Below are 15,123 nucleotides of genomic sequence, written 5' to 3'. Positions count from 1 at the left end.
TTTTAAGCTGTTTTTAAAACGTTTTACTCTACTCTTCTGGCGCCTCTGTATACCGAGTTTTTGCTAAACATATTTTCACAAACAAACTTGTCTAGTGTCCAAAAAAAAAAGGAAAAATAAGTGCACGATTTCAACACATACAAGTGTAAACCTACCCTCAGTTTACCCTTCTACTACATAGTTTGTTATCATTGTGCTATCAAAATTGTATCATTGTAGCACCTATAGAGCAAAGGTGGAAGGGAACTTGTTAACTGCTCCAGCGTGGTAAAGTTAGATGACAGCCTAAAAATACTCCTATAACTGATAAATAGAGACTCCTACAGCACATCAAACAGTAGGAGAGACTGAGAAGGGTGTGCCAGAAGTGAAACCCGGTCTGCTACTGGGTCTGCTCTTGCCAGAGGAATGATAAGGAACTGAATTTAACTAAATATTTTCACCATATCTTGGAAACCTGAAATTGAGGATACATGGAACATAACTACAGACAGAAATAGCCAAAGCATTAATTAAGACTAATTACTGGGTGGGCACTGGGGCCATTTACCACATAATAGACAATCTTATTAGCATCAATCCTGCACTGCTGAAGACCATATGGAATGATTATCACATAACCTGTAACCTCATCACTGCATTGTCTGCTGCCCCTGAAATAGGTCTTAGTATCTTCTGTGATGGAGAAGAAACAAATACTCTAGTTAAATAGATTTTCCCTAGTGACAAGAAGAAGTGGAAATGAAGTGGACAGGCTAGTAAACAATGGATCAAGTAGAGGTGGGGGAAGTGAGGCACAACACAAGCCATACAGCATGGCCCATATAGTTCTGGGTGCTCAGACCAATGGTAACTGGACCACACTAACCATTAGATCAGAAGAGTGAATGGTCTGCACTCCAATCAAAATAAAATTGTCTTTATTGCTGCATATTACAATGTTTCGAGACAACGTGTCTCTTTCTCAAGAACAAAAATGCCAAAGCAAATGTGCACTCCTGGAGAGAAAGCTTGATGTGCACATATGGGTACTGCTAAGGACACCCATGTCTCCACATCAAGCTTTCTATCCTGGGCCTATGTGCAATTAACCTTTTCTCCTGAGTCATCTCCATTTTAAAATGGAAAAAGTACCCAAAAGTTGGTGAAAAAGTATTATTTTGTGTTTTTTCTTGCTTGCTGGTGGCTTGAAGGGCATTTTATGGTGTGAACATATCACTTAGGAGAAAACTCAGCAGAGAAAGTTAATTGCATATGGGCCCAGGAGTGCACATTCGCTTTGGCATTATTGTCCTTAAGAGACACATAGTTGTCTCAAAATTTTGGAATATTTTAATATGCAGAAATAAAGACAGTTTACTTTTGATTGGAGTGCTGACAAGCTAGTAAATAAGACAGATTGTCTAAAAAAGGCAATGGGGTTGATTCATTGAGCGCTCCAGCGCACGCTATGCTGCCATAGTGTGCGCTGCTAAATTACTCTATGCTCCAATAGTTTAAAGGGACTCCGAGCACCTCTCATGGGAATGTCTTTAAGTCAGACGACTTCCAACAAAGTCGTGCTATGACCCCTCTGGAGGAGCCTTTTGCAATGGCCATGCGTGTCACTTCCTCTTCCTGATTAATTCAGTGATGCACGTCTCTAACAGAGAAGACAGGGGTGGCCCGGAAGTTATAACAAAGCAGCCGCAATTTTGTTGCACTGTGCATATCTGCAGCTTGAATGCTACTGATGACACAAATGTAGCACACGGCCCTTGTGACTCATGGGAGTTGTTGATTCTCTGAAAGAATTCTAACATCTAAACAGGTGTGGAGAAATAAAAAAAAACAAAACTACTTTGCAGAAACTGGATGTGTAAAGTTGCGTAGGCATGTACTAGGACTGTCGTCTGCAGAGACCAGGTCTCAACCCCTTAAGTGACAGTTTAGGGCCAAGTGCCAGATGAGTGCTGTGAGCTAAAGCCCGGCAATGCATTCTGTTGCTATGGAATTGGGGAAGAGACAATGACGTGATACACAACGTAAAAGCTTCTAGCAGGCTAAGTAAGTGTGTGCTCAGCCGAGATGACCCGAACTGTGGACATTTTGTTGGTGAAAGATTGCTGGTAGAGATGGGGCCAACTTGCCACCATGGCCAAGATCATTGTAGTATGTCTTAATTGCTCAATTATGCATTTCTCCTCTTGTAAACCAACCCACAGATTGTGACACAAACACACACACACACATACACTAGAGCTCAACAGCTGCACGAACATACGCAAGCATGCATGCAAACATATCCAAGATCTCATAACACATCAGTGCTTTCTATAATTCATTACTCATAACTCGAGTCTTCTCAACACCTTTATTTGTGATTATAGCTCATGCCTACACAGTCAGGTCATATACTGTCCCTCAGGGGAGATCACAATCTAATCCTTAAAATAGTCTAGACTAACAAATCATTTATCAGTATGTTTTTAGGGCTCATTTCCACAGGGAGCCGCGGCCATTTCCGATTCGGCTGCAGCTCCAGTTCTGCTCTGTAGCTGCAGCCCTAATCGCTAAGCTGTGCCATGCATGACTACAGTGATTCAGCTGCGTGCTGCAGAAATCTAAAACATGTCATCCAAATTCACACCAAAGTGAGATCTGAACGGCAAGCCACTGAAAAGATAGGCAGTGTTTCCCTGTGCAGCTCGCAAGTAGGGTAACGCTGTGAAGCTGTAGCAAGTGGAAACGGAATCTTAAAGTGGCTAAATAGCATGCTAATCGGGGGCACCACCACTGATGTAGGAGACCAGGGTTGGAATCCTGCCTGGAGCCAGGGACGGATCTAGGGGGGGGGGCAAGCGGGTCTCTTGCCCCAGGCGCAGTTTGTTAAATTCTTAAAAAGGCGGCAAAATGTGGATGGGGAATGGCAGTTTAGGCGCCAAAACCTGACCTTGCCCCAGGCGCAACTTCGGGCAACTTTGTCTAGATCCGTCCCTGCCTGGAGCCAGTATTTAACCAGTATGTTTGGGGCAAGACTCACTAATTCTCTAGGGTGACCTACTGAGCATACCATAAGTGGCTGCTCTTCTTAAAGCGGTATCGTCACCATAAAAATTAATAAAATAAAAATTAAATAAAAATTAATTAATAAAAATTAATAAATTAATTAATTAATACAAATTAATAAATTAATAAAAATTAAAAATTTCAACAGCAACTGGTCTGAGTGTATTAAGTGATAAAGATGCTAAGCCTGCATTCAAAACTTTCACTGCTGTTATGATTTGGAGTTATCACATACTTAAAGAGAACCCGAGGTGTGTTTAAAAAAATGTTATCTGCATACAGAGGCTGGATCTGCCTATACAGCCCAGCCTCTGTTGCTATCCCAAACCCCACTAAGGTCCCCCTGCACTCTGCAATCCCTCATAAATCACAGCCGTGCTGTGAGGCTGTGTTTACATCTGTAGTGTCAGTCTCAGCTGCTCCCCCGCCTCCTGCATAGCTCCGATCCCTGCCCCTGTCCCTTCCCTCCAATCAGCAGGGAGGGAAGGGAGGCAGGCGGGGACTGGAGTTCTGCAGGAGGCGGGGAGAGCAGCAGACTGACACTATAGAGATAAACACAGCCAGCTCTGACAAGCTGTTTGTCAGCAGAGTGGCTGTGATTTATGAGGGATTGCAGAGTGCAGGGGGACCGTAGGGGGGTTTGGGATAGCAACAGAGGCTGGGCTGTATAGGCAGATCCAGCCTCTGTATGCAGATAAGATTCTTCAAACCCACCTCGGGTTCTCTTTAAGGAGCACTGGCCCTTTAGTAGTCGTGCCAAAGAATGGCATGCTGGGGGTTCTTTTTATCTACAATCTGTTCCTCCTCTTCTCTTTATTTCCCTGCCAGCTGCTTATCTGAAACCTAATCCCCTACTCACTTGTGTTTACAAGCAAGGCTGAGGTGACTCAGCGATTGGAGGAGACAAGAAAAAAGTAAAGGGCAGAAATGACATCACAAGTTAGCCTTAACTGTGGGCAAAAGACATGGCCCCCACCAGGAACAGAATTCTCGTCATTTACTATATAACATTCACTGAGATCAAAACGTGGACAGTATAATACATGTGTTATGTAAGTAGATCAAGTATTTATCTACTTATATATGTGTGTTTTTCCCTGGCATAGTATTGCTGATCCTACTGCTTTAAGCATGTTGACAGGAACTGCACAGAGGCAAAGAATGCAAATATGAGAACATACAAGCTTCATGCACTCAACACTATGCCACTTTCTTGCCCTAACACTGGTACAAAGGACAGGTCAGAAGTCCTAAAACAGCCTGAAATCTTGGGCTATTCCTGCTGCCCACAAAGAAACCATGGTGGACATCCACAGCCAGAAGACAAGGCATGCAGTTAGGATGATGTGGGCTAGAGGAGCTCACCAGGGCTCGCTCTGTGCAGTACAAAACAGGTGAGGGGTTATTTAATCCTGCAGTTATCTTGGGACATCTACACAACACTCCCAAGCCTGGCCTTCAGGAAACTGCCCACATGCAAATTATGCTGCAATGGCCGAGTCTGAAAAAGCTGGTCATTTTTTCAGCAGTTTTCAAAAGATCCATTTGTGGGAAATTAAACTCTTGAGAAATATAAATCAATTAAGTGATATTCAACAAGAGGCAGCAGCAGTGCTGTTATTACAATAAACTACTGTAACTCTTTCAGTGTGACAAGGGTCACAAAAATAACAAAGAATAAATCACAAATACATAAAACAGTGAATAGGGGTGAAAACAAGTGCCCTTCAGTTAGCCAGACAGGGGTTGATTCACTTAAGAACATTCATCTTAAAGTGGTCTGAAAGTCAGCATTTCTACTTTGCTCTAAAAGATTCCTCACAGTTTGAAAACACAGTGTAACAAGTGCAAAGGAGCTCTCTATGAAGCTCTCTGTGCTTCAAGTACACAAACAGCTCAGAACAGCTAATTATAAGATGTTAATATACAATAAAATGCAATGGCAAGTTTCAGGGCAAGATAAACTACACTTTGGAAACAGACAATATTACTTATGCACTAAAGCAAATAGAACTGTAGGAGTAATAAAAAGTAGGAAAACACATTTTTATTGAATGTAATGTCAGAGTTTCAGACCATTTTAACGTGTGCAGGCAGCATTCACGCAATTTGCTTGGCTCGTTACACAAGTTGCGTAACGCGCTATATACATGCACATCTTATGTTGCATACTACTCACGTTACTCTTAGTGTAACTCACCAAGCAAATTGCATAAATGCAGATAGTCTTAACGTGCTATGTCTGCACATGTTAAGATTAATGTTCTTTAGTGAATCAACCACACTTTCTCTTGAACCCTAGTTTAAAGGAACATGTAAGTAATTCTAAAAAAAAAAAAAAAAAAAAAAAAGATTTTAACTTACCTGGAGTAATTCTGTGCCCATGACGCCGGTCCAAGTCCCTCCGGCCAACATTGGCGATCCCCACTAAGCTGGCCGGTTGGCGCCAGTCGGCCCCAAGCCATGCACACCCTGATAGCGATCCCGCGGTCAGGAGCGCCCTGCGCATGCACAGTAGCTATTTTCACGTAACGCGCATGGGCAGAATGCTCCCATCCGCGAGATCCCGATGAAGAGGCGCATGGCCAGCCAGATTACCAGGGGTCACTGCTGCAGGCCGGAGGGACTTGTCGTGGGCACAGTAGGACTCCAGGGGGCTGTAAGAAGCCCCAGGTAAGTTAAAATATTTTTTTAAATTTACTTAAGATTTCCTTTGAGGCCTCAGTATCAAAATTCTGCAGGGAGTTTAAAGGGACACGAGTCTGGAATAAAAAAAAAAAAAATCAGATTTACTTGCCTGGGGCTTCTACCAGCGCCCTGCAGCCATCCTGTGCCTTCACAGTCACTCACGGAGCCTCCGGTCCCCCCGCTGTCAGCTAGTTTTGTTGTCGCTGACAGGCCACGCGTATTCTTCTTCATGTTCCCTTCCTCAATAGCATCCTCCACAGTCGCAGGATGCTATTGCGGACGGGAACGCAAAGAAAAATATGCGGGCCTTGTCAGCGAAAACTAAAACTAGCGGGGGGGGGGGGGGGGGGGAGTGGTGGCCGGGGACCGGAGGCTCCGTGAGGGACTATGAAGGCACCGGATGGCTGCAGGGGGCTGGTAGAAGCACCAGGAAAGTAAAACTGTTTTTTTTTCCTGGCTGGTAAGTGTCCCTTTAAGTACAATACCAGAAAAGAAAAGCTTTGAACTCTTATTAATGAACAAAACAGATAATATGATATAGACCAGAGACCTTTTTTTTAATCACTTTGATGCAGGGCTGTGGAGTCGGAGTTGGAGTTGAGGAGTCGGAGCAACTTTGGGTACCCGGAGTCGGAGTTGGAGTCAGTGATTTTATAAACTGAGGAGTCGGAGTCGGATGATTTTTGTACAAAATCCACATCCCTGGTAAGTATTAGACATCGGAGTCAAGAAGTCGGAGCCATTTTGGGTACCCGGAGTCAGAGTTGGAGTCGGAGTCGTTGGTTTCATAAACTGAGGGGTCGGAGTTGGAGTCAGAAGATTTTTGTACTGACTCTACAGCCCTGCTTTTATGAGTCTTTCAACTCCCTCTAACCTTTTTCAAAAGCCTCAAGTCCTATTCCTTTTCTAGCGCTCTTTTATAACTTTGTATGTTATAAGTACCGTAGTTTAAGTTTCTGAATACAATGGAAAATATTTGTGAAAAAAAATTCTGCCATTTTGTGTGACCTATATGAACACATTTTGACAAACTACTTGAGCAATAGGAGTAAACTATATTAAATGGGAACCATGCTTTAATCGAATACAAATTTAAAATTATAGGTGAACTATAACAAAACTTTCTCTGGGAGAGAATATTTTGCTCTCACATCTAGTTAAACATCTGTCAATTACTACTGCTCCAGAGCTAAGAAAGGAGTACTTTAAAGCCCAATCTACACGATACGTTTCTTTGTACGATTCGATTACGATTCTATTTACGATCTGATTAAATCCGACATGTCCGATCGGGATTCGATTCGATTTGCCATTGTTTTGCAATGGCAAATTGAATTGAATCGAATCCCGATCGGACATGTCAGATTTAATCGGATCGTAAATAGAATCGTAATCGAATCGTACAAAGAACCGTATAATGTAGATGGGGCTTAAGATACACTGCCTGTTGAACTTAGTGCTGGGTGATGCCAATAGTTTAAATATCAGTAATGAAATGTTACCAATATTTCACTTTAGACTTACCCTCCCTCTTCACTTCTTCGCACTTCACAAAACTCACACAAAGCGCAAATAAGTTAACTCCCCCGACCCTTTGTCTGGGGGCTTAAGTGTGACAGGCGAATTTCAATAACCCGAATTCAAACACCAACCCTCCCATCCTACTGCCTAATTCTATCAGAAGTATTATTGTAAGTACTTGCCGATCGGCTAGTCTAACTACAGCCTATGTTTGCTGATGATCTAGCCGATCGGTTAGCCGGACTATAACCGATTGTCTATTATCGTGCACCCAACTCGCTGCCTTGGAGTCTGATTACCGAAACTCTCCAGTGGAGTCAGTAGACTGCCAAAGCCGGCACCCTGATGAGCTGATCCGCTCAGAGGGAGTTAATACTTTCCAAAAACTACCGTAATTCATAAAAATCAATACAAGTACAAATAAAAAGGAGTACAGCAACTTGGCTGTAATGATGTGACAGGCTAAAAGGTAAACTAGGTCTTGGGTGCACAAGAGGTCACTGCTGCAAAAAACTATAAGAAAATATATAATACTTTATACTGTATAACACATAATCACACAAAGGAGCTGATGTACAAAGCTTTTCTGTTAAATTGTCTCATCACAATTTCTCTCTCCTTAACTGACTTAACTCATGATGCATCTCTTCTTATCTGTTTATCTCATTAAATTAGCTCTCTTTATTTGTCATCTCATTCTCCTGACAGTTGAGGTGAAAAAGAAATGAGCTTTGTGAATCAACCCTAAAAAGTCAAAATATCAGCTTATCAACTAGCATACCCTTCTAGCAACCTCCTCTCCAACTGATAATGCTCGTATGTACCAACTATATAGATTATTAATATATTAGCTCTATTGTATGATTTGCACAACAATTCATATGCTCGATGTTACAAAAGAGGGAAAACAGCCACATAAGAACATTTTGTATGCTATGCATCACATTTGCATGCTATGCATGACAGAATTGTATGCTATGCATCACATGTGCATGCTTTGCTATGCATGACAGAACTGTATGCTATGCACCACATTTGCATGCTATGAAATGTATGACAAAAAAAGCATTCTCCATATAATCAAAACCTGGATGATTAAGCTAGTCAAATGTGTAATCTATGTGTGTATCAATCAATATGATCCAGTAACTATATGCAAACTTTTTGCATCAGAGATCTCTTGTGCACTAAAAGACCTGATGTACATTTTATCCTACATTGGATATCGCTAGTTTAGTGCACAGATCATAATGAGATTTTTGGCTACATAGTAATTCCTGAAGTATGCTTCCTTAAAGGGAAGGTTCAGGGAGGGTGGGTAAAAAATAAAAATCAAATTCCACTTACCTGGGGCTTCCTCCAGCCCGTGGCAGGCAGGAGGTGCCCTCGCCGCCGCTCCGCAGGCTCCCGGTGGTCTCCGGTGGCGCGCCCGACCTGGCCAGGCCGGCTGCCAGGTCGGGCTCTTCTGCGCTTCAAGGCCCGGAACTTCTGCGTCCCACGCCGGCGCTCTGACGTCATCGGACGTCCTCCGTGCTCTACTGCGCATGCGCAGTAGTTCTGCGCATGCGCAGTAGAGCACGGAGGACGTCCGATGACGTCAGAGCGCCGGTGTGGGACGCAGAAGTTCCGGGCCTTGAAGCGCAGAAGAGCCCGACCTGGCAGCCGGCCTGGCCAGGTCGGGCGCGCCACCGGAGACCACCGGGAGCCTGCGGAGCGGCGGCGAGGGCACCTCCTGCCTGCCACGGGCTGGAGGAAGCCCCAGGTAAGTGGAATTTGATTTTTATTTTTTACCCACCCTCCCTGAACCTTCCCTTTAACATTGGGGTGAGCCAGTAATAGGAACACAAGGGCCTCAATTCATCAAGACTTATTGAGTTAATTACCAACAGCTCGGTAAAATACCGAACTCGATAAGTTGATTTCAGGATTCATCAAAGTTATCTACAGCGGTTAGCGAGCATTCAGTAATCATGTGATAAAACGGAAGAAAGTGCAATTCATGAAAATGAAAGTGGGCGTGGTTTAGCATTGATTTTAGGACTAGTTATCTCCTTCACTGCTCTGTCGTTATTCCTGTCAGATCATTGCTGACAGAAAAGATGGAGCCATTTGAAGTGTTTATGTATCAGAGTGATTCAAAGGTGCAGAAGGGCAAGAATAAGGTCTAGAACCATATCAATTTGCAAGAGAATGGATTTATTTGCTATAACAGGACATCGGTATTTCTCTTGAATCATCTTGTAAGAGAACACAGGCGGTGCCAGGGTTAACTAAATTGCTACGTGGTGTTCAAAAGGACAGCCTTTTTACCCACAATTCCACGGGAATCTTATGGCCTTGTATTAAATTACCGCTGTAAAATGGAAATATCGACACGTTAACGAATGGTTACCACATTGTTGTCGATATTTTATCGAAGTCACACCGAATGCGGAAAGATCTTGATGAATACAACTAGAAAATCGATAAACTTCGAATTCGGTAATTTAACGAACTGGAAAAAGTTATCACAAAGACAATGATGAATCAAGGCCATAGACTTTAAAACTTGGCTATAATAATCTTACTTGCATATGGAGACTCCTTAGTACTTGAACATTGTTGTACAGTATTAAGAAGATGGGAAGCTGAACTATACCTCTAAGAGTTAGGGCCTACAGTATTTCACCTAGCCCCGAATCTGCAGCATTTTCCAGCATGTGAACTGGACAGGGAAACGTTGCCTATGCAGTCATCATCATGCTGTCCGAAACGCATGCTGGTACGATTCGGAACGGCATGCTCTATTTCGCCACAGCATGCAGCCGAATACCTATAGAAGTGCATGGCTATAGCAATTTGAAAACGGCTTTGCAACTGTATAGGTGCCCCATCTGATTCAATAACGGATGCAGCACCCAGCGGAAACTGGCCCATAGTCAAACCAAAAATTACCAGCTGAATTTTTCTCTGCATGATTGGGAAATTCCATTTACCTGAGCATTCTGCCTTTGCACTTTTGCAGAGCTAAAAACCACAAAAGATATATCAGGACTCTGCTTCTAGCACTGACCTAAATTGTTGATTATTCCTTTTTTTTCACTTCTGTGCCTTAAAGTGAACCAGAGATGAAGCACTCTCATGTATTTTACCATATATATCAGTGGGGACATTAGAGAAAATACCTACCCTGATCTCTGCTTCATCCTTCACTGCTCAGTCTGCCTGTTAGCAGCCCTGATAAAATCCCAGACTGAGCATTCAGTCTGGCTTTGCTCAGGAATCATTGTAGCCGAGTCTGTCTCATCTGAGGTCTTTTCAAGCCCAAGCCTGCCCCCTTCTGGCTCTGCTATACTGACTCAGCTATAATGATTCCTGAGCAATGGCAGACTGAATGCTCAGTTGGGGAATTTATCAGGGTTGATAACAAGCAGGCTGAGCAGTGAAGGATGAAGCAGAGAGCAGGGTAGGTGTTTTCTCTAATGTTCCCACTGATATATATGGTAAAATACAGGAGGGTGCTTCGTCTCTTGTTCACTTTAAATATTTATAAAGTTTAGGCCTAGTTAATTGAGGATGTGTAACGGTGGTCATGTGGGCAAGTACTGCACTTTTCTTCCTTGCAAATGTGTAATCAACATTTTTTGGGGGCAAATCAAAAAGAATTACAGCATCTTACTTCACAGCTCTGGTAAATCAGGCCTCAAAAGTCTAGCATTGACTGTATTAGGGCATTCCTGTAAATGTGTAAGGCAGAATGTCCATAGACTATTGTCTGCAGCTCTGAGGAATTATTATGGAAATGAATTGATCAAGAGTGCTGTCTGTTAAAATGTAAAGTAAAAAGTGAAAAGTTAAAATGGAGATGCATAATGGAATACATACTTGTTCTCATTATCATTTAGTTGTATATCCTTAAGACAGAAAGAAAAGTCAATGACTCCAACCTAACAAAACAAAAATAAATAAATAAATTAGAAATTAATATTACACGAGTGGAATCTGTATATATTTACATATCTAGATTTATATGAACAAGTACTTGCCATTTAAAGCCCCATATTTTTCATTGTTAGGAATGGTGTATAGGGTGCTATGCCATTAATGTATTTTCACATCTGATGCGGCTGTTCCATTTTTGAAAAGGTGGTGATGTGACGTGGAGTCCATTCATACAAGCTTGCAGGAAAGTGGGTGATCCCCTGCTGGGAACAATGGTCAGCAGAGAGCCCCCCCCCCCCCCTAATTTTTCTGCTGCTCAGCCAATAACCACTTCACTATTGAGGTTGTTTTCACAGTTCAGGGCAGCTTTGATTACTTTCGCAATAGCTTTATCTCTACTTATCACTCCTAAATGAAATCATTGGAAATCTGTGGAGTTGCTTCCGCATATTGGGCCCCCCAGGTCTTTCCCATTTATGTGGTCCCCCAGGCTCTGCCTGGTGATAATGGGATAGGGAGAGCAGATAGAATAATGTTTTAGCACCGTAAAGTTGCATGGTCGTTTCAACAGTTAATGGAACTACAGTAGTCAGCTAGTCAGATCATTTTATTATATTCATTGCAAATAGTACAGATATGAAATATATACAATATTGTGCATTGGTAATACATATAATTTATCATATGTATATAAAAAAATGGGGAGGCTGAACTAAACTACTGCTTTAAAATCAATACATAAAAAGGAAAATAAAAATCAGACAGCCCTTACATGTGATTTTAATTACTACAAAAACAAGCAGGGCTTAAACAATTTACAGTACTATGAGGGAGCTTGAAGGAACATTCAAACTAAATGGACTTCTAATCTGATGTGAACCACATCCCAGTTGAAACAAATTAGAAAGGAAAGGCCACAGCCACCTTATCTTTAGCCCAGAAGACCCTTAATAAATCAGGCAACCAGCGTTAGGGACCTGACGCACCAAATAGCGTTTTGTAGGTCATTTTTTTTTTAAACGCCTCCATTGACTTACATTAAAATTGTGTCTATATTGCGGTGATCATGATTTTTATGCCGCAATTTTAATGGCAGTTAAGAGGCTTTAAAAAAAAAAAAAAAAAAAAAAGGAAAACGAACCCCAAAACACTATTTGGTTTGTCAGGGCCATAAGTCCTGGCAAGGCATGAGGGAAAGATGCACTATCACACACTACCAGCCACCTGCCCGATACCAGTAACATTAATAATTTGGGATCATTCAACACATACTCAAGGACCACTAGGGGTCTTTAGAAGCTACTCTGAAAGCCAAAGGTATCCAGGTTACACATGGTTACACTATTTAGGGCGAGTCTCCTCTAGGGTGCCGTGTTAATTTCACAATCTGACGCGGCACCCTGCGCTGTTGTAAACCGCAGATGGATTGCTATATCTGTGCCATGCATGGCTATAAAGATTCGGATGCATGCAGCGCACAAAATTGCAGCATGTCATCCGTATCCCCCCGGACAACCAGCCTATTGTGTGGAGAGGTTCCCCGTTCGGCTCCCGTGCGGGGAACTGCTGTGTATTCAAAACAAAGGAAACGGGCCCTAAAGGATCATCAGAAACAATAACTACAACCCTAGTGATAAGTGAAACATTTTCCTAAAAGGCTAATCATCTTTACCAGGGAGGTATACGGTGGGGCTACGAAATCATTAAATAATTAACACAGCTGCTAGAAGCTTTGCCATCCAACACCACTGCATCCTGAGGGGGACTAATTAGCATTTTTTTTATGTGATGTGGTCAGCTTTGGAATTTCACACTTCAGTAATAGAAGAAGGTTGTGTCACGTCTTGCTATGTGTATAGATGATTTTACTATATGTCTCAATCAGCTAGCTTCCTACCAACAGAAAGTCAGAGACAGCTTCATCCAGCAATTGATTATGTATGCCAAGATTACACTGCTTACTTTATTCCCCAGTCACTGCTATATGTGTACCGGTGCAGCTTCTGTTAGACCTGCAAATGCTAAGTCTTTACATTTGTCAGTCAACATTTCTGCAGCCATTATAGGTCAGGTGCTGCTTGATTCATTTCTCCTGTGCAACAATCAATAGATTTACACTCATGCCTGGTTCCTGATGTAGAGAGTGAAGCACATTCAATGTACGGTCTGCTGTGTCCGTGCATGTAATCATTGTATCCGCTGTAATGGGCATGTCATAGATACTATGCTACGTATATGACATATCCATGTTTAGTGCGGCATCCACACAAGTTTTGAAGATGGAACTTATCTTTTCACTACCACAACGGACATGTTCAAAACAGATGTGTTAATGAATCCTAAAAACAAATAACATAGTATCCTTGGACGTGTCCTTTGTGGAAAATGTGTCTGTTATTATACATAATGGCAATCTAGCCTAAGGGAGTGCGAGGGGCAAACTGAAGCACAAAACATTCACTAAAGTAGGGGGTCACACTTGTGAGTTTTGGCGTAATGCAAAAACACATGCAAAAATGCATGTAATGATTTTCTATAGGGGTTGCTGAATTTTAAAGCAATTCTGCATAGTGTTAAAAGGTCACTGGCCACTGCAACAAAAAAGCATGTATTAAAACGCACAATTTTTCACACGCAAGCTTTCTATTGCTCAAGCATGATCCCTCCCTAACAGAAGCTGAGATTACCCTGGAAGGGATTCTGCCCAAATATTAAAAACATACTGATAGATTTGAGGTTTCTCTCTCCATAAAGGCCGCAGACTTTGGTAGAGACAGCAGATGACTATGGTTGGGATCAGATTGTGAATTCCTCTGAAGGACAGATAGTAACATGACTTTGTATTCTGCAAAGCGCTGAAGGAGATGTCAGTACTATATAAATACATCATAATAATGTGCTATAATGTCACCTTATACGCCAGCAAAACATTGTTGACATGAAACAAATATACCTGCGTCTGCTGCAAGCTTTCCCACTACAAGTCCAGGTCACATGACTTGACACTTTCGTACACAAGGCTAAAACAGGAACTGAATGCAGCTGGTAAGCATTCCTGAATCTCCCAACCAACACAGGAAAAAGAATGCCTGTTATGTGTGAGATGAAGGACAAAGCTTGCATGGTGCCGCTGACAGCTGCTGCATACCTATTACAAGCTGTACGAAGTGACATCACCTCTCCATTCCTGCAGTGCGAATGTCTGGTGCCCAGGCATACAGCTAATACACAGATTTCCAAATCATCTAACTATTCGTGTAGTGGGCTGTGAGTGTCAAAACACCCTCTAAGAAAAGGCTCAGGAGACAAAAGGGAGCCCGATTGTGCAGTATGTAACAGCAATGTGGTAGTGGAAGAAATGTAAAAAAAAACTACTCACAAAGGTGGGTTGCAGGGGGGCAACCGACCACAGGAAGCAGGTGGAGACAATGAACCCGACTCCACTCGGGGAGGTCACCAGTGACCTGGATGAGGTCTCTCTCCTTGAAAAACGGTCGGAAACAGATCTTGACCGTTGCAGAACCACGGGTACTCTGCTTCTACCCCTCAGACGGGTGGCGTGTGGGGGTGTACAAAGCACAAATTGGTTTAAAGAGGCGCCCTGGTGTGTGATAAAAGCGTTTAAAAACAGTTTAAATGAAAAGTCCAGTGTAGGGAGGCTCCTTACACTGGACTTTTTATTTAGTTTGGCACTGTTATTGGCCCGAGGAAGCAGGCTCAGACCGCGAAACGCTTGCCTGTGCTATCACTAATAAAATATTTTGCACCATAAACATTTTTCGTCATTGAGGTAAGCTACCTCATTTCTTTGTCGATTTTAAACGGTTTTTAAATGCTTTTATCACACACCAGGGCACCTCTTTAAACCAATTTGTAACTATTCATGTTCTCCCACTGAACTGGCATGAAAACAATACACTGTATATATTTTTAAGTTCTTTAAAA

At 42.4% G+C, this 15,123-nt stretch overlaps 1 protein-coding gene across 1 annotated transcript in view; it reads right to left on the bottom strand.

Annotated features, from left to right (window-relative positions):
* The window catches only part of LOC137561625 (RUN and FYVE domain-containing protein 1-like), a 109,059-nt gene that overhangs the window by 58,365 nt on the left and 35,571 nt on the right, over positions 1 to 15,123 (bottom strand). The window contains exon 6 of the mRNA XM_068272937.1: positions 11,122 to 11,183. Within this exon, the coding sequence (XP_068129038.1) occupies positions 11,122 to 11,183 (62 nt within the window). The remainder of the gene's footprint in view (positions 1 to 11,121; positions 11,184 to 15,123) is intronic.

The sequence above is a fragment of the Hyperolius riggenbachi genome, chromosome 3 (genome assembly GCF_040937935.1).
Source record: "Hyperolius riggenbachi isolate aHypRig1 chromosome 3, aHypRig1.pri, whole genome shotgun sequence".
NCBI lineage: Eukaryota > Metazoa > Chordata > Amphibia > Anura > Hyperoliidae > Hyperolius > Hyperolius riggenbachi.
Note: the sequence above shows the minus strand (reverse complement) of the source record. Positions and strands in the feature narration are given on the sequence as shown.